The following is a 21,755-nucleotide window of genomic DNA, read 5'->3' as shown; positions in this document are numbered from 1 at the left end:
ATATTTGCGGAAACACTTTACACAGGATGAAGCTGTGTTTTCTCTCTGATGTTGGCATTCTTCAACCGCTGAAGGGATCATTGCTTCGTATCCGGCTGCATAGCTTGATGGTGCAAAACTGGCTCCTGGCGCAGACTACATCAAATCGTGTGGTGTATCGCCAACAAGCCCAACTCTCAAAACAAGAGTCATGGAAGTCATGTTAAGGGGGCTCCACCTGGTACGGAAGACGACGGAGGCGTCGCTGCGTGAAGCCTCGATTGCGACAGCCCCGAAAGCGATAACCTACGTGAGCTACCACGGGGCAGACCAGGGAAACTTACAAACGGATGGCGTCTGGCGTCGTACAATCGATACAGGCAAAACGACTTGTGTACGTGGAGAAGCTGAACTGCAGAAGATCCAGGGCATGGCTTCGGTCTCGAACAACCGAACAGGAGAAACTTACCTTTGAAGGAACTTCTTCCAGATGACAGACTGGCAGAGAATTGTTGTTGCTCGGTGAGGGTTGCGAACGACCTCGCTGAGAACTCGCGTGCCCAGTTCATTACTGATGCCTCGCATGCCGACCTTGTCGAGGGCTTGCCGGAAGTCCGCCGCCATACCCTGTTCTATCCACGGCCCCCACTGAATGCTCTGCGCACACAGCCCTCGAGACCGGCGGTACTCCACCAAAGCGTCCAGGCAAGCGTTCGCCGCCGAGTAGTTCGCCTGTCCAAAGTTCCCCAACAGTGCGGCGACAGACGAAAACATCACGAACATGTCCAGATTCTTGTCTAGCCCCAGAGTCTCACAGACCTCGTGGAGGTTCCAAGCACCCGTCACCTTGGGAAGGTAGACTTGCTCGAGGGACTCGCGAGTTTGGTTTGCCAGCGAAGCGTCTGCCGTGACACCGGCCGCATGGAAGATGCCTCGAATGGGCGGGAAGCCGCGGGCCTCGATCTCCTTGACCACGCTGATGATGTCGTCCTTCACGGAAACGTCGCATTTGAGGGGCAAGACAGAGACGCAGGTTCGCTCCTTCTCTGTCAGGTACTCCCATGTCGGGCTCTGTTTCACAGCCGCAGACGGCTCGCCTCTGCGAGAGAGCAGAACAATGTGCCGGGCGCCTTCCTCGACCAGCCACTGTGCGACTACCAAACCTAGGCCACCCATCCCGCCAGTGATCAAGTACGTTCTGTCCGCAATATCCTTTGTAAAGGTCCCGATTGCGGCAGTACCCTGATTGCCCGCTCCAGCCAGCACACCGCTCTCTGGGGCAGCAGGTTCCTTCGACATGGAAGGGTTCGTTACCTCAAGGTCACTCGCTATGCGAATGACGACCTTTCCGATATGTTGAGCTCGCTGCATGAATCGGAAGGCTGCCACGCCGCCTGCCAGCGGATCAGTCATCTCGAAGACGTGCAGAGGCAGGGGCCGGATGTGCCCCGTGTCCACGAGGTCCCGAATGCGATCGAGCATACCGCCAAACCATACAGTATCTTCCTGCATCATGGAATCCACTGCAATGGTTTCGTAGTACACATCGGGACGCTCGGCGGCCATCTGTTCCTTTGTCCAGATTCCACGCTTGCCCAGCTCCATGAAGCGGCCACCCGGGGCCAGCAATTTAACGGACTCGGGAATGAAGTTGTCAATCAACGAGTTGAGCACAACGTCGATTTTCTCTTCCTCCCCCAGGAACTCGCGCATGTCTTCCGCGAATGTGCTCGCATCGCGGCTGCTCGTCAGGTACTTCACTCCCAGGGATTTTGCGTAGGCGGCCTTCTTCCCGCCACTGCATGTGCCGTAGACCGTGGCACCCACGCGTTTGCAAAATTGCACCGCGGCGAGGCCGACACCGCCGGTGACTGCGTGGATAAGAACCTTGTCTCCAGCTTTTACCTTGGCCAAGTCGTGCAGAGCGTATTCCACAGTTGCCGCGACGACAGGCAAGGCAGCCGACTGCTCGAGCGTCAGCGACTCCGGCATTCTGCGCATCAAATTGCTGTTGGTTGTCACGTACGTGCGGAGACAGCCCTGGGCAATCCCGTAAACCGAATCGCCTACCTTAAGGTGCTTCACATCGCTCCCGACCGCAACCACGGTACCTGCGCAGTCCGCGCCAGGAGGACCAGGGTCCCCCGGATAAAGCCCCATCACGTTCAGGACGTCTCGGAAGTTGAGGCCGATGGCCCTCACACGGACCTCACACTCGTGACTCTGCGGTGCTGTCCTACTCGCAAAGGCCTGCGGCCGGAGCACGAGGTTCGAGATGGCGCCACGTTCTGGCATGTGAAGCTCGACGGCGCCTCTAACTGAAATGGGTGAGCGATGCAGGCGAGGGCAAAAGACATTTACGGTAAGCTTGTCGTTCGGATTCGCGGCTTCCTTAAGAAGCGATAGCGCCGCAGGAGTCAGCGCCATCCTATCCGCAGCAGCAGAGTTGGCAGAAGCGTCGCTGGCATTTGTGGCCGCGGTTTCCAGACCAACAGCGGCAAAGCTGGCGGCAGCGCCGCGCTCTTCCCCTTTGGCGAGTTGGGCGTCTTCTGCTTCTCTGTTGGAGCCGTCAGGCAAGCATCTGAGAATCAGCTCAGCTTCGAAGGGCTCCTCTGTTCGCTTTTGCAGTATATACTGGAGCGCGACATTTACCTCCAAAGCTTTGTCTAGATCCACGCAGCCAAACCTGACACTTCTACCTATCTGCATCTCCAACTCCAGCCGCACTGTCCGCATCATGCCCCAAAGCCCTGCATGTTTCGGAGCAACGACGCTCTGCCTCGGACCTTGAGCGCCGGAGGTGAGCACCCAGATGCACGGAAGCTTCTTGAACGTTTCGGCAGCGAAGACTTTGACTGTTTCCAGGAGGCCTGCGGCCAGCTCCTCTGCCGGGGTGGCCTCGTCGAGGGCCAGGAAAAGGATTGTTGACGGGGACGCAGGGTCCGTTTTTGTGGCTGCTGCTTCAACAAACTGGCGCAACTGCTGCGCGTAGAGCTCGGGACTGCCTGCCTTGCTCAAAACCTCCACCTCGCAGGTGTCTCGAATGGAGGCGACGACCGCTCGGTGGCCCCCGGAGTAATCAACCAAAAGCAGGTTGTGCATGATCTTGTTCTGGACAGCTCCAGCAGTCTCGTCAATCGGTGAAGGCGCCGCTGTCCGCGGCGTTTCAGTCGATAACCCCGGCATAACAGACGAGACCTCACCCGATGGCGTTTCCGCGTTCTCGCCAGTGACTAAGGGACTTGGCGTTCGAGTCACATCTTCTGCACCAGACGCATCTGTTCCAGCAGGCGTCGCTAAAGAGCCGTGTTGGGGCTTGGAGTATGACCCGGCGAGTTCCCAGTCGACCTCCCACAGAAGCTCTCTCGGGATGTCTGCGGCCGTGTTAAATTCGATCGGCCGAAGCGTCACACCCATCAGGACGGCAATCGGCTCCCCGTCATAGTCGTAGAGGTGAACGGTGGCGGATGCGGACGAGACACCCTTTTTGATCAGCACCACGCGTGCCCACAGTTCCTTTTCAGGCGGGAAGTTCTTCAGGAGGACAGTGTCGACGCCGAAGGGAACCATTGCCCGCGTGCTGCCCTTCTCGAAGGCCAGTATAGCTGAGAGCTGTAGCGCTCCGTCCAGAACAGCTGGATGCATCATGAAGCCAGTCTCAAAGTTGGTCACGTTCTGAGCTTGGAGGAGCCCCAAAACCTCGTCTTCCCCCTTGAAGATCTTCACGATCGTTTGGAAACGGGGCCCGTACTGGAGTCCCACGTTGTGGAGCTGTGCGTACACTTGGCTAGCGTCGACCTCAGTTTTGCAGCGCGCGCGGATGTCCGTCAACGCCGGGGCCGTTGGCAGGGCGTCGACGATATTCACCTGGCAGACGGCGTGGTCCTCCGCTTCTTCTTCGCTGTTCGTGACTTGACTGGCAACCCGCACTTGCCCGCGGGTCTCGACAGTCACCAGTACGCTGAGGGACGTGTCGTCGGGGATGAGCAGTGGCTTCTCGAAAACCAGCTGAGACAGGGCCACCAGTTTCTCTTCTTCCTGGTTGGGAATCATGTGCGTGGTGGCAGAGGCCATCATCTCAATCAGGCACGTCGCCGGAAGCAACGCCTTGCCGTACACAACGTGGTCGAGGAAAAGCGCCTTGACCAAGTCTCGAAGCGGAGCTGAGTAGACGACGGAGCCGTCCGGCCGGGTATTCTTCCCACCCAGGAGCGGGTGGCACGTCTCCGTCCAGGGGAAAAATTTCCGGTCAAACACAGCAGGTATGGCGCCGCTCCCGGACTTAGCCAGTGCAGAGAGAGAATCGAAGACGGCCGTTGCTGGCGTCTCGGGCTCCAGCGAGTTGATCCACTGAACTTCATCTGCAGTGGCTTGAGGTAGACAGCCCTTGCCCATAGTCGACAGCGTTGGCCGCGGGCCGACTTCCACCATGATCTTTGCACCCTGTGCAACGCATGCCTGCACAGCGTCGCAGAACCTGACAACCTTTGTGATGTGCTCCGCCCAGTAACTGGTGTTTTGCAGCTCGTCCCTTGCCACCTTTCCAGTGACGGTGCTGACAAACATGATTCGAGGTTTGTTCAGCCGGACCGTTTCCAGGACTCGCTTGAAGGGGGCGACGGTGTCCTTGACGAGCGGCGAATGGAAGGCGTGAGACACGCGAAGCATCTTCGCCCGAGAAGCAGCGCCAAGTTGCCGCAGCACAGCCTGAACGTCGTGCTGGTTCCCAGAAACGATGACGCTCTTCAGGCCGTTCACGGAGGCCAGGGCAACATTCTTCTCACCGTCCCCAAACAACGTGTGGATCGCCTCTTCCACTTGCTCCGCAGTGGCGCGGCAGGCGACCATCACTCCGTTGCGGGGCGGAGCGCGGCTCATGATTTGGGCCCGCTTCAGGACGAGTTTCAAGCCGTCTTGTATCGAGAGGACGCCTGAACAAACCGCCGCAATGTACTCGCCAAGACTGTGTCCCATCACCATGTCCGGCGCGACTCCCCGGGACTTCCACAGTTCCAGGAGAGCGTAGCCGACCACAAAGACTGCGGGCTGCGAATAAAGGGTCTCGTTGATGGCCTCTTGCATGGCCTCCCTTTCTTCCGGAGTGGGATAGATAACGCTCAGGAGCGGCAGCGGCAGGTACTCCTTGGCAATCTCCACGCAGCGGTTGATCGCCTCTCTGAACACCGGCTCCTTTTCGTACAAGTGTCGGCCCATACCAGCGTACTGCGAGCCCTGCCCAGTGAACATAAAACAAATTTTGGGTCGGTTTTCTTCTTTCCGCGTCGCATTCTGATCGCGCGTTGCTTCCTCGAGGAGGATGTGGGCGTTCACACCTCCGAAGCCAAAGGAACTCACACCTGCCGTGTTCTTCTTCCGAGTGGATTCGACAGAGTCGAGAGAAACAAACTCCGTGACAAACTGCACAGGAAAGTCCTCGATATTGATGTGCGGGTTGAGCGTCTTGAAGTGGAGGTTGGGAGGGATTTCCCGATGGGTAAGGACCAAACAGGCCTTGATCAGTCCAGCAATCCCAGATGATCCCTCCAAGTGCCCAATGTTCGTTTTCACCGCGCCAATCAACAGAGGCTTCGTCTTTTCACGACCGGGCGCGAACACGGTGCGCACTGCGTTGACCTCGATCGGATCGCCGAGTGATGTTCCGGTTCCGTGACTCTCCATGAATTTCAAATCGTTGGGCTTCATGCCTGCGCGCCGGAGTGCCATGCGAATCACCTCTGCCTGGCTCGGCCCGTTCGGAGCAGTCAAGCTGGCGCTCCGTCCCACGTGGTTGCATGCGGTTCCTTTGACCACAGCGTGTATGGTCATTTGTTTTGCTTTCGCTTCAGTGTAGGGCAGCATCAACACTGCGCCTGCTCCTTCTCCTCGGACGTACCCGTCTGCGGAAGCATCAAAGGTCTTGCATTTGCAATCGGGGGACAACATGCGGGCCTTTGAGAAGGCAATGAACAAATGCGGAGTCAGCATGAGGTTGACGCCCGCCACGAGGGCCATGCTGCAGTCTCGCAGCACGAGCTTCTCAAACGCATAGTCCGCGGCAACCAGCGAGGAGGAACATGCTGTGTCGACGGGGATGGATGGGCCTCTGAGCCCCAAGCAGTACGAGACCCGATTCGCGATGACGCTCCCCGCAGACCCGGTTCCGGTATAAGCAGATATTTTGTCTTCTTGGATCAAGTACGTCCAGTCGTGGTTGCATGCACCAACGAACACACCAATGTCTGCCCCAAGAAGCTTCTCCTTCGTCAAGCCTGCACCCGCAAAAGCCTCATATGAGACTTCGAGAAGCAGCCTCTGCTGCGGGTCCATGTGCTTGACCTCGGAGGGTGAGATACCGAAAAATGAATTATCAAAGTATTCTGCATTCTCGATGAAGGCGCCTCGACGGGTGTAGCACTTGCCGGGGAGATCTGGATCTTCGCTGTACACCTCTTCCGCGTTCCACCGCGTCAAAGGAATGTCGCACACGCAATCTGTGCATCGCATCATCATATCCCAGAAAAGATCTGGGCAAGTGGAATTCCCTGGGAGCCGACACGACATCGAGATAATTGCCATGCCGTTTTGGGCGAGGTCATTTTCAGAGATCACTCCCATCTTCGTCGAGAGACTATCATCCTGGCTACTTTCTCCGAACACTTCGCAGAGGTGGTCGATGATGGCATTGAGTGTTGGATAGTCGAAAAGTGTCGTCGCCGACAATTTGACGCCAAGCTTCTTTGACAGAACATTCCGGAACTCGACAGCCCCAAGTGAGTCGACCCCAACATCCTGCAGAGGCGTGTCAAAGGGCGGCGGGGCGCTGCTTCCAAGCACTTGTCGAGCTGCCGCAGCAACTTGAACCTTGATGTAGTCGCGCCGTTCCGACGGAGGCAGATTGCGCAGGACAGCGTTGGAGTCGTGAGAAGTCACCTGGAGGTCCATTTCAATGTTTGCGAAGAACGGAGGTTGCTCAATGTACCGATGCATGAACAGCTTCCATTTGATTGCCTGACAACCAATGACTGGAGTAGCTTTCTCTTGCTGTCGGATCGCGTCGTGTAACACTCTCAATCCTACTTCGTTGCTGATGCCTTTCATGCCGTTCCGTTCAACCTGATGCTTCAGTTCCGCAGCCATCCCCTGCTCGACCCAAGGCCCCCACTGAATGCTTTGACAACAAAGGCCCTTTGCGCGGCGCCACTGGGCGAGGGCGTCGAGGCAGGCATTTGCCGAGCAATAGTTCGCCTGGCCAAAGTTGCCGAACAGAGAAGTGACGGAGGAGAAGAAGACGCAGAGTTTCAACTGTTCATTCAGACCTAATTCCTCCAACGCCCGGTTCAAGTTCCAGGCCCCCTGGACTTTGCCACTGTACACCTTCTTCATCAACTCCGGTGTCTGGCTGTCGAGGAGAGCGTCAGCCAGCGCCCCCGCCGTGTGGATAATACCCGTAATAGGCGCCACATTCGTCTGTATGGTCCTCAAGACTGTGCGGACGTTCTCGTACTTTGACACGTCACAGCTGAAGAAATGGACGTCGCAGTTGATGGTGCTCAGCCAATCCCACCCAGGAATCTCTCCGGGTTGCGGAGCCTCTTCTCGCCGCGATAGGAGGCAGATGTGTCTCGCGCCTTCTTCCGCCAGCCAGCCAGCGACGACCATGCCCAGTGCGCCTAGGCCACCTGTGATCACAATGGAGCCATTTTTAGACGCTTCTTCCACAGGACTTGGGATCTTGAGAACCACTTTCCCGATGTGCTGGGCACGCTGCATGAATCGGAAAGCGGAAACCCCTCCATTGTCACCTGTGTCCGCCATGTCGAAGACATGCATCGGCAACGGCTGGATCTTCTGTTCCGCCACAAGCGCTCGAACACGCTCCAGCATCCCGCCGAACCAAATTGGGTCCTTCTCCATCATTTCGTCCACTGCAATCAGTTCGTACTGCACATCTGAACGTTCGGCAGCCATCTTCTCCTTAGACCACACGCCGCGTTTCCCCAGTTCGATGAACCTGCCATACGGCCCCAGGAGTTTCAGCGACTCTGGAATGAAGTCGTCGATGAGACAGTTGAGAATGACGTCAAATTTGCCGTCTTCACCTAAGAATGCACGCATGTCTTCGGCGAAAGCCTTCGCATCACGACTGCTTGAAATGTACTGAACACCCATGGACTTGGCGAACGCCGCCTTTTTTCCTCCACTGCACGTGCCGTAAACAGTTGCCCCCACGTGCTTACAGAACTGCAGCGCCACCAGACCGACTCCCCCCGTGACAGCGTGGATAAGGACCTTGTTGCCCGCCTTCACCTTCGCCAAGTCGTGCAACGCATACTCAACCGTGGTCGCGACGACAGGCAGCGCCGCTGCCTGTTCGAATGTCATGGACTCTGGCATTCTCCGCAGAAGCTGGGCGTCCGTTGTGACGTAGGTTCGAAGACAGCCTTGAGCGATACCAAAGACACAGTCGCCGACTTCAACGTGCCCGACGTTCTCGCCAACAGCCACAACAACGCCCGCGCAGTCTGCACCCGGTGGCCCAGGGTCTCCCGGATAGAGACCCATGACGTTAAGGACGTCGCGGAAATTTAGGCCGACAGCACGGACGCGCAGTTCAATCTGGCCGTCCTCAGGCGGCAGACGCGAAGCGAACGCTTGTGGACGCAGCGTAAGGTTTGAGATCGCTCCCCGCTCTGGCATGTGAAGCTCGATAGCACCGCGCACATCCACATCAGTCTGAGGGGCGAGACGAGACACAAAGAGGCCGTGTTCCCTGACCGCCGCTTCCGATTCATGGGCCGTGACCACCTTCGACTTCAAGGCATGGAGGATCTGTTGAGCCATTGAAGACACGTCGGCGCCAGAGACATCGAGACAACCCATGCTAATCGGCGAGCCGGCGGAAACCTCCATCTCGAGTCGAGCAGCCTTGACCAAACCCCAGAGGCCAGCATGGGCGGGAATCTCAGCTCCGGGCTTGTCTGCGCCAATATTGCAGAACACTGTGTCCCGCGTAACGAACCAGAGTGCCCCAACAGCTTTGCCGCTGTTGAGGTTAAGGTAGTGCGCCTGGATGAGACGCACGGCTGCATTCATCACATCTAGGGCATCGTACACGCCAGCGGTGACGGCCTCAACGTACACGATTGCTTGCCACTGTTCAGCGTCTAAGATCTTCTGGAGCTCGGCTCTTTCTCTCGGAAGCGCATCTACACTCAGTGTCTTGCAGTTGGATCCCATTGCATTTTCCAGAGCCTCCGCCAGCTCAATGTTGCCACCAATGAAGAGCACCTTTTGTGTCCAGCCGGCAACCTCCTTGTCGCCGTCGTCAACCAACTGCCAATTCACCTTCCACAGCATATCCTTTGGTATTGTCGCCACCACATTCGCAGAAGGATCGACTTGGCGGACGACGGCATTCTGCAGTGAGGCAACGACTTCCCTGGTCGCTTCATCGTAAATGGTAATGTTGAGAGTGGCCGCCTTCGCGTTTGTCTCTTCCAGGTGGACATGTGCCCAGCACGGCTGGAAAACCTCGACCTTAGTCAGTGTCGCGCTACCCACAGAGACCGGTACCATCACCTTATTGCCACTGTGGGACTGTTCTAGAAGACAGCCAGCAGCCTGAGAAGAAACAGCAAGAACGACAACAAGACCTCCCATTTATCAGACATTTATGCGTCACTCGAGCCGAGGAATGGAAACGCCGAGACTAACCAGAAAACTCGAGGCAGCCCTGTGGGGGTTTCTGACCGCTGGGGCTGCGAAACCGGCGGGCACAGAACGTGAACCGCAAACGTGGATGTACCTAGTTACGTAGAGATATCTGTTTCGGCTTTCCTGTGTTCCCGTTAGCCCCAGTGGACTTTTCTGTTGCGCTACGAGAGAGTCACCAACGAAAATCTGTTTTTCGAGCCGAAAACGGCTATCCTTGGTGCCAGGCCTCGTGTTCCGACGCCACTGAAAGTCGCCTACCTGAAGCGCGCCATCTAAGATCGCCGGATGAACGAGGAAGCCGCTTTCGAACGGGTCTTGCTTCACGTTGCCGACAACCTGTACTCTGGCTACAGCTTCTTTCTCCCCTCGGTGCAGTTCCTGAATCGTGCGGAACCGAGGGCCATACTGTAGCCCAGCGTCGTAGAGCATGTCGTAGTACTCGTTGACATCCATACGATGTGCGCAGCGGCTTCGTACTTCCTGTAGCGAAGGGTAGGTCTCTTGTTTTTTGTCGGCGATGACAATCGTCGCATAACAGTGATCGGTCACCTCATCATCCCACACAGTGCTCAGTTCCACCTCCTTCATCTTGGTCACTCGACACCGTATCGTCATCTCCACGCTGAGAGGTACAGCCAGGCCATCGCCGCGGTCCGTAGACGACACAATGCCGCTGGTTCGGCTTACGGTTCCACAGCTTCCCTCTCGGGGATGTCTCGCGATGATGCTTGGCTGAGCTACAGAGGGCGGCAGAGAGGCGGGCACATCACTCTCTTCCGCATGCAGGGCTGCGCGACGAAGCATGTTATGGGCGTAGTCCTTGATGTCCTCCAGGACGCCGAGTTTCGTGTGGCTCGCGTGATGGTGGACGGACACTGGATTCTGGCCGGCCTCAGTCGACGCGGGTCCTGCTGTTTCCGCGATAGCCTTCTCCGCACTCTTTTCGCGGAGACCCAAGCGTGTGTACGCGTCGTTCACGAGGCGTGGAGTCCGCACGGTTCTAGGACTCGTACCTGCGCCTCCTCCTTCGCCTAACGAATGTCTCCTGTTGTATTCATAGGTGACTCGGTGTGCTCCAATAAGCATAGGACGCTCAAAAGAGACATTTTCGAGGGCAACGGCTCCAGAGGTCGTACGGAGGTCAAGAGCGAGCGCGGCAGCGCCAACCATCTCAAGCATCCCCGCGCCCGGCATCATCGCTGTTCCATTCACGGCGTGGTCAGCGATCAAAGGAATCGCTCGTCGAGGGAAGGCATTCTCGAAGACAACATCATCTTTCTCTGTGAACTTATGGCCACTGAGGAATGGATGCGGGATCTCTGTCCAGGGGAAGGGCTTTCGGTGGAAAATGAGTTCTTCTTGACCATGTTGGCCTTCTTCCAGACTACGCTCTTCACCGATTATTTTGATGGCTTCGTTGCATGCATCTATGGCCTTCTCAAAGAAACGAGCGTCGTCGCTGGTGGTGTCGTAGGAAGGTACCCATGTAACGTCCTTTGCGTTGCCGTTGAGACTCTGCTGGGCAAGTTTGGTAAGCACGACTTGAGGGCCGATCTCAACGAACAAAGAGCAACCAGAAGCTACGATATTTCCGACGGCTTGCTGCAGCTGAACAGTCTGAGAAACTTGCCGGGACCAGAAGCGGCCAGACAACGCTTCCTTGTCGACGAACTCTCCGGTTGTGCTACTCACCAGACGGACCTTGGGACGGCATAGCTTTACCGTCGACATGAGATGAGTGAAGGGGGGAACAATATCTGAAACAAGATTCATTGTGAGCACATTGTGCACCGGCAGGTACTTCCACCGTCCGGCAATATTCAGTTTCATGAGAACATTATCGATTTCCGATTGCTCGCCAGACAGAATCAAGTTCTTCCTGCCATACACCACAGCAACGGAAATCGACTTGCGAGAGTTTATTTCCATCTCCGAGAGTGCCATTTCAACCTCCTGTTCGCTGACGCGGCACGCAACCATAACGCCCTCAAACGGCGGGAGGTTGTCGATCAGCTTTGCGCGCTGCGTAACAACGTAAAGAGCTTCTTCAAGGCCCATTACTCCTGAGAAGGCTGCTGCCACAAACTCACCGAGACCCACGCCGAAGACAACATCCGGCTTCACACCTTTACTGACCATGGATTCAGCCAGTGCATATTCAAAGGCGAACAACGCAGTGTGGCCGAACCGCGCTTGACACATCATCTTATCCATCTCCATTTTTTTATCTGTCGGCGGATAGAGAATGGAAAGCAAAGGTACATTCAGCCATCGCTTTAGAATATCGTTGCATTTGTTGATGATCTCCTTGAACACGTCATCCGTTTGATACAAGTGCCGCCCCATGCAAGAGACCTCGTAGCCTTCACCGGTGAACATGAAACAAATGATGCTGCGCTTTGAGTGGCGTTTGCAGGGCGGCTTGTCTCCAGTGGGTTGCTGCAAAGCTTCCTGGAGAATGACGTGGCCATTGGCACCTCCGAATCCAAAGGAACTCACACCAGCAAACAGCCGGCCGCCTTCCTCCCTCGGGAAGGCCATCGGTGCAGTGGGAACGACGACGTGAAATTCTCTGACGTCAATGTGGGGATTCATCTGTTTGAAGTGCAGGTTGGGGGGTATCTGTTTGTAGCGAAGGGCGAGCATGGCTTTGAGAACACCCGCAATGCCAGCAGCTCCCTCCAGATGCCCGATATTCGTCTTTGCGGCACCGAGAATCAGCGGTTTTGTCTTGGCGTCGCGGCTGGCAGCAAAAACAGACTTCAGCGCCCCCACTTCGATGGGATCTCCCAACGACGTCCCCGTCCCGTGGGTTTCAACAAAGTAGATGTCTCCCGGCGTGAGCCCTGCCTGTCTTAGCGCCGTTCGAATGACGCGCTGTTGCGAGGGTCCGCTAGGCGCGGTGAGGCTGGCTGACCTGCCTCCGTGGTTGACGGCAGTGCCTCTCAGGATACAGAGAATCCGGTCGTCGTCTTTCTCTGCCTGGGAGAGACGTTTCAGAACAATTGAACCGAGGCCTTCTCCTCGAACATAGCCATTGGCACTCGCATCGAACGTCTTGCAGCGAGCATCGGGGGCCAGCATACGTGATTTACAGAAAGCCACTGTGATGTGGGGAGACAGCATCAGGTTAACTCCAGCGACGACTGCAGACGTGCAGCTGCCTCCTTGCAGCTCTTGAGCCGCAATGTGGAGAGCGACGAGAGACGAGGAGCAGGCAGTGTCGATTGTCATAGACGGGCCCAGAAGCCCAAAAGTGTAGGAAAGACGATTTGCAATGATCGACGGAGCATAACTTGTGGTCGTGTAACTGCTAATCCCCAATTCCAATTGACTGCACACTTGGTACCAGTCATTCGAGCAGCACCCTACGAACACGCCGACGCTTGCTCGCTGCAAACCCTCGCGGGTGTAGCCGCTATCGTAGAGAGACTCGTACGCAACCTCCAGCAGAAGTCGCTGCTGCGGGTCCATCGACTTTGCCTGCCGGTACATTCCACAGAACAGAGATCACGCAACGCAAGTCAGAGGGCGAACGGCACAAAGGTGAGATGCCCTGAAATGACGCGGAGTTCCCTATCTATCTCACGCACCCTATGATTTGCCGAGGAATCCATACCTCGGGCAATACCTCGGCATGTATGTACGTATCTATATCCGTGACTTTGTTGCAGAACCAGCAACCGACCCCTCTCCGTTCATACAGGTATACAACGCATACACACATCGATGCCATTATCTATCTATACAAATACATACGCATATTTCGTGCTGCGGTATCGCCGACCTCTCTCGTACACCTGATGATCTACGGCTGGTCGCGCTCTACTTGAAGTTCCCTGGCAATGAGGTGTTCCTGGCTGGTGGCAATTTTTGTGACTAACTTCTGATGGGGAAATCCGGAAGAACGCGGCATCGAACATCTCCGCGTCTTCAATGAAGCCTCCTTCTCGAACGTACGCCTTGCCGTCAGCTCCCGGATCCGGGTCGAAGTACTCCTCCACATCCCAGCTGTCAACACCAGGGGAGGTCAAGACATCTTTGTGGAATCCTCAAAAACTATTCTGTGCTCTGCGCCTTTTCCGCTGGAGTGTGCCCAGGGAGCAGCTATCCGATTTCAGAGGTCATCAGACCGCGTGAGCTCCGTTAAAAAACTGAGGGGCGAGGCGTCTTCGAAGCAAGTTTCTGTCCTGTGTGGCTTGAGATCCTGCTATGAGTTACTGAAAAAAAGCTGGCGCGTGTTGAGCTGTAGCGTGTATTTACGGTGTATGTGCAGTGCATGGATGCAAGGGTATGTGCTTGTCTCCGCATGTGTGTACGTATTAGTTTAGATATCTACGCTTATACCTGTGCTTGTACACATGCATTGTGGACTGGCTGCTACGCTGGGGAACAGCCGAAACCCTCGTTGACACGGTCATGTCGCGAACCGCGATTTTTTCGAGTCTACATGGGTGTCTTGGTCTAACCGCCAGGTTTGGAATCCCTTACCGTGAGCGAGGTACTTCGGCAATGGCGTCAACTCCGCACATGAGGAGGTCCCAGAAGGCATTTAATGATGTCGTTCCTCCTGGCAAATTACAGGCTGCTCCAATGATTGCAGCCGTCGTTTCTCTGGTTCCTGTTTTCTCAGGCGAGACTGCCAAGTCCTCTGTTCCTTTCCCTTCCAGCTCCCTTACGAAGAAGTCGATCACATCTGACAGGGTCGGGTAATTGAATAGCAGCGTCGGCTCCACGTCGACCTGGAGTTCCGCTGAGATCAGTTCGGAGAATTCTACCGCGCCGATAGAGTCAACACCCAGTTCATGAAGAGGAGCATCTATTTCTGGTATCTCAGAACTTCCGAGCACAGTCTTTGCTGCGTCAAAAACGGTTTGCTTCACTTTCTCTGTAAGAGCGGCATGTGCGCTACACTCGGACGCTGTGGCGCCCGCTCCAGGCACTTGGTCGGAAGAACTTGTGCCGCTGGCGTCCTCTCGGTGCTTATGCTCTTTTTCAAGATGGCCTCCATGAGAGACAAAAACGCCTAGCCTTCCCCCTGCGGTAGTTGTGTCGCCTCGGAAACTTCCATGGTGCGCATTTTGCGAAGGGCCAGCGGTCGAAATAGAAGTGCCACCGTGCTTAGGATGATCTTCGCCAGTAGCATGAGAGCTCGCTGTGCCTTCACCCGCCGCTGCGCCTCCAGATGGCGTGAGTCCGCTGCCCGTTCGTGTTCGAGGGCGGCTGCTTCCAGCGACGCCGTCACTGAAGAAAACTTGATGCTGATGGTGAGCGTGGTCAAGAAGAATACCCTCTAGCTTACCACTTACCAACTTTTCTTTTGTTAATGATCTACGGACTTTCCCACTGCTTGTTTTGGGTATCGTACGTGGTCGGAGAAGCCAAATTCGGTGAATTGTAAGGCCCGTGTTCGCCGCAACAGACTTCGATATGTCTCGTACAATTTGTTCATAGTGGCTTCTATCAAATTGCCGTTTTACGCGGAGCCAGAGACCTTTGATTCCCTCCTCTAAACGGACTTCTGCAGCCACAGCAAGGGCCTCGTGACCATCGACTTCAATGGCAAAGGCTGCAGAAGAGCCCGGTCTGACCATGGGCACCTTATCGACGGCCTCCTCAATATCTTGCGGATAGAAATTGCGGCCTCGAATGATGATCAAATCTTTCAGCCGGGCAGCCACAAATAGTTCACCTTCGTACATAAAGCCGCCATCTCCCGTCCTCATGCCGAGGGGCGGCGTTGGTTTCCCTTGGATATCTGTGAAACTGTAACAAAATGTTTCCCTCGTAGCGTCAGGCCTCCCAAAATACCCACGAGCGACGGAGCTGCTGTAGACCACGATCTCGCCAACCTTCCCCGGAGGTAGTTCCTTTCTCGTTTCCGGATCCACAATTCTTACTGCAAAGAGAGACCAGAAGGCAACTGAAAATGTGCTGAACGTGGAGTATGGATATCTTTCACAAGACAGTCGAAAACCGATAACGGACGCATGCACTGGAACAACGGTTGCAGAAAACGGCTCTATGGGCAGTCACAACACGAGAATTCAGACATCAGTAGTGAACGAATGGAGGCTACAAGTGAGGGCACTTGACGCTGGCTTGTTACAAATATGTTTACAATGCAGAGCAGCTATGTGCTTGCTTGTACGCAGTTACATACGGCAGCCACATGAACAAGATATCGTGCGCTGCACATCACAGATAGTTTCCAGAACGATTACACATCAGGGTGTCTGTCTGACACTTTTGTTGTTAGTGGAGATCCCCTACCTTGGACCCCTTCCAGTGGAACACCACACCCGACCAAGACCTGGTATTCTTCAGAATTCATGGTAACTGTGGCTTCCGGCGTCAGGGGAACGACCTTCTTCTCGTGCTGGAGTTGAAACGAATCCACGATGAGCAACTTGGGCATTGTTTGCCAGGTTTTCCGTGCCGTGACGATCAAGGTACTTTCAGCCAGGCCGTACGCTGGGCAAATTGCGGAGCGCTTCAAACCTTTCGGGCAAAATTTCTGCGTGCACAAGTGCACACGAAAAAAAATGGACGTGTATTGCTTTTCTCGCAAAATCTCTCCTCTTCGGTATGCATGGATGTTGCTTCAATATTCGAACTCAAATGTGCAAATCATTATCTGACTGGATTCAGGCGTACTGGAGGTGTAGACAGGTAGAACGGCATGGGTACAGACGAACAACGTTTTCGTCATGTACAGCAATCTGTTGTCGCAGAACTGAAATGCAGACGGCGGCAAATGAGAACTACGCAAAAACATTGACCGATACATTCGTACACATGGGCACGAATGGAGATAACAGTAGCTGTAACACGAGGAGAAACAGGCAATCTTCAGCGACAGCCCATACCTCGCAGAAGCGGTCGATGGTTGATGCTCGAATTGGTTCGGCGCCAGACAGGAAACCGCAAATTCGGGACAGATCCAGTTGTTCATAGACATTGTCGGGCATCTTCCGTGTCACGACTTCGAATGCGAAGTTCGGCGCGGCGCAGCAGATGCAGTCGTACTTGGACATTCCCTGGAGCCAGAGCCACGGACGTCGAATGAAGTCGATTGGCGACATTTGATAGAGTGTTGCTCCACAGAGCAGTGGCGAACAGACAAACCCTATAAGCCTGCGAATGACAGGTAATGGAACACACGCTTCCAAAAAGTGCACTGGGGACTTCCGCTGTAAATCGTTTACAATTTCGCTTCAATGAACGAACCAAAGGGAACATCACACAAGGCAAAAGTCTCACCACCTCCAGTTCTCTCTTCAGTACACAGTAACCCAGTTTAGGCTCATCGGTTAACACACTCGGAAAAAGTGAAATATCGAGGTATGAGACAGACATTGCTTGGACACGATATTTATACTTCTACACAACACTCCACTGGCTACTCAGTTTCTCGTCCTTTTTCAACAAATTGGCAGATAGGTGCACCGCGATGCCGTCCTGCTGATTTTGCAGACAACGTCGTGAATTATATTTCGATCTAAACTGTGTCGACAAAGCATTTGACGCTTGAAATCAGATGGCCTCCAACCAGGAGGAAAAACAGGGAATTGTTGAACGTTGCGCGAAGCAGTACCCAGGGAAGAAAACACTAGCACTCAGCAGCGTGTGGCCTATCACCAGAGACTACTACGTTGACGAAGTCAGTTCCAGAGTCACCTGAGCACTCGGACGTCTTCTTTTCTGTATGCGATACACGTACCCCATATCATGGTAGACAGGCAACCAGGAGAAGGCTCGAAGTCTATGTCCTCTGGATTTCAGAGAAATTTCTTGCCTCCGGCGCCAGAATTCCCTCTGGTTGACCAACGAAAAGTCGTGGTTTGTGATGTTTTCATCGTCGCCATCATTCTCGTAGTGAGAAGGGAACTCGTAAGCGCTCCAGCAAAGGTGGCAATTGTGAAGAAGAGACCCGTGAGTGACGATAACGCCCTTTGGGTTGCCCGTGCTCCCAGATGTAAACTTTGAGGACAACATGCACAGAAAAGACCCAGAAAACAAACATACAAATGTTCTCGCATTTCGACTGATGGGGAAGAAAATCATCCTAGCTGCTTGTGGATGGGTCTGGAACAGCAAGGTGGCACTGAGTTGTCAATCGGGATTCTATGCCGTGTAACATTCATCTCTTGGATTGTCAAGTGACAGGACAGGCGTAACAGCAAACCACCCGTGTGTATGTTTTTACTTACATGCGTGTAGGACGTTCCTACTTCTTTATGCTTGCATAAATAAATATATATATATATATATATATATATATATATATATAGCTGAGTGTATGGTTGTAGACATGTACGTGTGTATGTTTTTACTTACATGCGTGTAGTGTAAACACGCATTCACAGAAAAGCGGTTTTTGGTTGTGTTTCTGTGGCACACCCCTACCTGAAGGAACGCTGGGTGATGAGGCGAGAGATTTGGAAAATCAGGGCCAACATTCTTTTTTGCTTCTTCTGCGTGGCGCTTGATGACATCGTCGGTGCAAACCCAGTGAACGGAGCGCCATCGGGAATCTTTGGCAACGGTCGCTATGACCTGCACGACTCGCTTGTACATGGAATTCGTAAGTGCCGTCTTACATCCCGCAATTTCATTGATGTCACAGAACCGGGGCACGTCACTCAGGCCCTTTGAAGGATCGGGGGGATACACTGGCACTGCGACGAGACCCGACGTGATACAGGCAAAAAACGCAATAATGAAGTCAGTCCCTGGAGGATAACACAGAATAAGTCGATCTCCCACTTGCAGTCCAGCAGCTCGCAGAAAGCTGCTGAGTTTTGTGACTCGAGTATACAGCTCTGCAAACGTCGTGGTCTCAGAAATATCACCATCCGAATTCAACCACACAACAGCATCCTCATCAAGATTTAAACGATTCCAACACTCCAACACGTTGCCAAACGGGTTTTCGCCGTAGGCCGCCCATAACTCTTTCAGGTCCCTGTTTAACGGCCGTTCAGGGATATCTTGCAGAGCAGCCAGCAGGTGGCATCCCGCCGCCGATGGGGGGGCCTGCTGCTGACTCACGGGCGGGCGAGTCATTGTGTGCGAAAATTCGCTGTTCACAAAGAACTAGAAACTGTGTACGTAAAATACAAGTAGCGACTCTGTTACGCTGAAGCGAGCTCGAGACGCTCCAATGTTCACTGATCCTAGCAAAAGATTTGCCACACGAGGAACCCTGAGCAACCGCGAGGCCAGCTCAGGTGTATGCAGATCTTCAGATATACATGCATGTATCCCTTGCTATCTTCCTCGTTTGCGCAAAACATAAAATCATGCACGTATGCATGTATGCATATATACACCGAGACTATTCCGGTGCAACTTCAGCGAATCACTGCTTGCCGAGGTCTTAATGCGAACAAATTGAAAGCATGAAGAAAGCCTATATACGATCGTGCCTCAGCAGCTATTTTCTGAAGCTTATCGTGTCTATCACACATGCATGCGTATATGTATATATACATACATGTACGTACAAAGATGTGCAAACATGTGCATATGATATATATACATATATATATATATATATATATATATATATATATATATATATATTCGTATATTTGGGGTAAAGCGCGCACAACACAGGAAAGCCGCCGTTTCCAAAAAAGCTGTTGACACCTGGGCCTTGAATAAGAAGGAATAAAAATTGTCTCGGCTTTTCTGCTGTAGCAGAGATGCACTGCCTATTTTGAATTTGGGCGCGAAATCAGGCTGGTCGGCCAGAAGCGTCTGGAAGAACAGGCAGGGCTCTCTCCGGCGTTTCTGGGTCTCCAGCCACAATTGAGAACATAACTATACCACAGACTGAGGGAAACTTGTTAACAGCACGAAAAAATAACAGCTATAAAACTCCAGAGCACCACAAGGCCGTGTCCTGAACATTGTCGAGGAGGGCGAACGACAACAGAGTAACAGCTATTTTCTGTTCTTTACACGGTAAAAAATTCTACCAGCCGAACGTCTTTGCAAAGGCAAGCCCAATAAAAATCGCTTTGTTGAAAAGCGGTATTTTTTACTTGTTTGGTGGTGCATAGATGAGAAGAATGAAGAGTAGGCATGAACAGACGGCTTCACTGTACGGGACTAGTTGTTTACCCCAGTCGCCTGCGCGGGCATCGCCGGAATCCACAACAAATCAGGTCGAGAGCAAAGGACTGCACACTTGTGCCTATGAATGTGTAGTTGCACAGTATATAACAGAAGGACCGGGATCTTGGCTTTTGGGGAAGAAGCAAAAAATATAAAGTTGGTTCGCACAGAACGTAGTAAGCCACCGAGGCTCAGCCGTTGAGGTCGAGCCGAGGAGATGCAAGTAACGCCGGCGATGACCAAAGATTCGGAAAGCTGAAGCTTTTAACAGGCAATCTGTCTTTTACAGATGGGGTTGGAGTGCTAGATACCGTTAATCTGGTCTGGGCTTTCGGCGAAGAAGCGAAATGCCCTTGAGTTGCTTGAGTGAGAAAAACGGCCTTCTGAAGTGTTTTTTCAGAGAAGTCAGGAAAGGGCATTCAACGGCGTAACAGGATGGAGAAATGGGGACAGAGATGGAGACGCAGTCCTTCTTTGGCAAAAAAGCAGAGAAGTAAGCACCAACTGAAGTCTCCTAGCTCGCGGTGGTGACGGCTTTTTGAAAAGTGTGCGGTCGGGTCTCCCGTCAGAGGAGACAGGAGTTAGGGCCCCAAGGAAGTTTTGCAGGTGCGCCGTTGAGTTTTTGTATGTTCCTTCCTTTACTCAAATAGACTCGTGAAAAAAAGAAACAGCAGCAAAAAGACCGTGCAGTAGTGGCTCTTTTCCCTTGGGTTCCCCAGCGAAGGTACCAGAGAAGACAAGTGTGATGCTCGGTCCAAGTGCCAGCGCGCTCGGCAGAACGAGCTATCACGTCTTTTGCCCATGCTCGTCCTTCTTCATGCTGCCAATGTTGGAAAGTCTTCTCCTCTTTTCCCGGCGCTAGCGGTGAAAAGAAGAGAGAAACGATGTCAATCCCAATGTGGTATAGGCGAGTGGGGCCAACGGACAACGGAAGTCAGGAAGAAACTGAACGAGATACCGTGTCGTTAGGCAACCGGTACCTACTACGAAGCCGAGAACGACATACCAGGGAGGAGACACGGCCACAAAGTGGAGTACGCGCACACGAACCCGCAGAAGAGTATGCGAAACAGCTCCAGTGAAGAAAGCCTAGAGAAAGTTCTCTTAAGAAAGGCTTGCAACACAAAGAGTGCCTAGCGGAAAAAAGCAAAAAACTCAGCTGAATGAGGCAGTGGTCGTTGACAAGCAGTTTGCTCGGCAACCCCCAAGCAGGCTATCCGCCTGTCGGGTGCACGACGCCGAGGAGACACTCTGCAGCCGGAGCCGGCCCGCGCCGCTCGATGTGGCCGGATGTTCCTGCGCTACACCCGAGGAGGTACTTTGGTGACAGGGAAAAAGCTAGAGCCAAAAACAACTCGTTCGGAAGCCCGGAAGAGGAAGGTCGTAGAAGAGGGGAAGAAAAAGCGGTGTGCAGCAAAAAAGAGACGAGACTAGGAGCTTTTTTATTTTTGCAGGTGCCAGCGCTGGACGGGGTCAAGTCGGGCCGCTACTTGCTTGGCGGTTGTACCCCAGTATGCGTCCTTGTACCACAATCGAAAAATCGCGAAAATGGATAGAAAGGCCCTACTTCTTACCCCAACACAGTTTTTGCTGCCGCTTTCCTCGTTACTCCCACCTCTCCGCACATGCCGACAGATGCTGCAACAACTGATTGCACTAGCTCCATTGTACTGGTATTTCCCTTCTCAATGGTGTACTGTGTTACTACGCCTCTGCGGCCCGCTGGCTATGACCCTGAAACACGAGGACCAACGTGGCCGGTCAGGTGCTGAATGACCGTTGCTGTCATGAAGTACATCTGATACAGCAAGGAGGAGGAGTGAGTAGGGCTCTGCAGGCTTTTTCAGACTTTATGAGTATCAAGAGAGGGAAACCATGGACGAACAGCCAAAGTTCTCGATCCAAATCTTCGATACGCCTCACGTGACATAATGCTG

At 53.8% G+C, this 21,755-nt stretch overlaps 1 protein-coding gene across 1 annotated transcript in view; it reads right to left on the bottom strand.

Moving 5' to 3' along the window:
- The window catches only part of NCLIV_001690 (short-chain dehydrogenase/reductase SDR, related), a gene marked incomplete at both ends in the record, with an annotated part of 36,080 nt that extends 17,318 nt beyond the window's left edge, over positions 1-18,762 (bottom strand). The window contains 9 exons of the mRNA XM_003879667.1: positions 449-9,600; positions 9,952-13,176; positions 13,578-13,704; positions 14,185-14,446; positions 15,062-15,592; positions 15,967-16,210; positions 16,563-16,830; positions 17,417-17,676; positions 18,103-18,762. Coding sequence (XP_003879716.1) covers positions 449-9,600; positions 9,952-13,176; positions 13,578-13,704; positions 14,185-14,446; positions 15,062-15,592; positions 15,967-16,210; positions 16,563-16,830; positions 17,417-17,676; positions 18,103-18,762 — 14,729 coding nt within the window. The remainder of the gene's footprint in view (positions 1-448; positions 9,601-9,951; positions 13,177-13,577; positions 13,705-14,184; positions 14,447-15,061; positions 15,593-15,966; positions 16,211-16,562; positions 16,831-17,416; positions 17,677-18,102) is intronic.
- Positions 18,763-21,755: the final 2,993 nt, after the last annotated feature.

This window comes from Neospora caninum, chromosome Ia (genome assembly GCF_000208865.1).
Source record: "Neospora caninum Liverpool complete genome, chromosome Ia".
NCBI classification, from domain to species: domain Eukaryota; phylum Apicomplexa; class Conoidasida; order Eucoccidiorida; family Sarcocystidae; genus Neospora; species Neospora caninum.
This window is presented reverse-complemented; position numbering and strand designations above follow the sequence as displayed.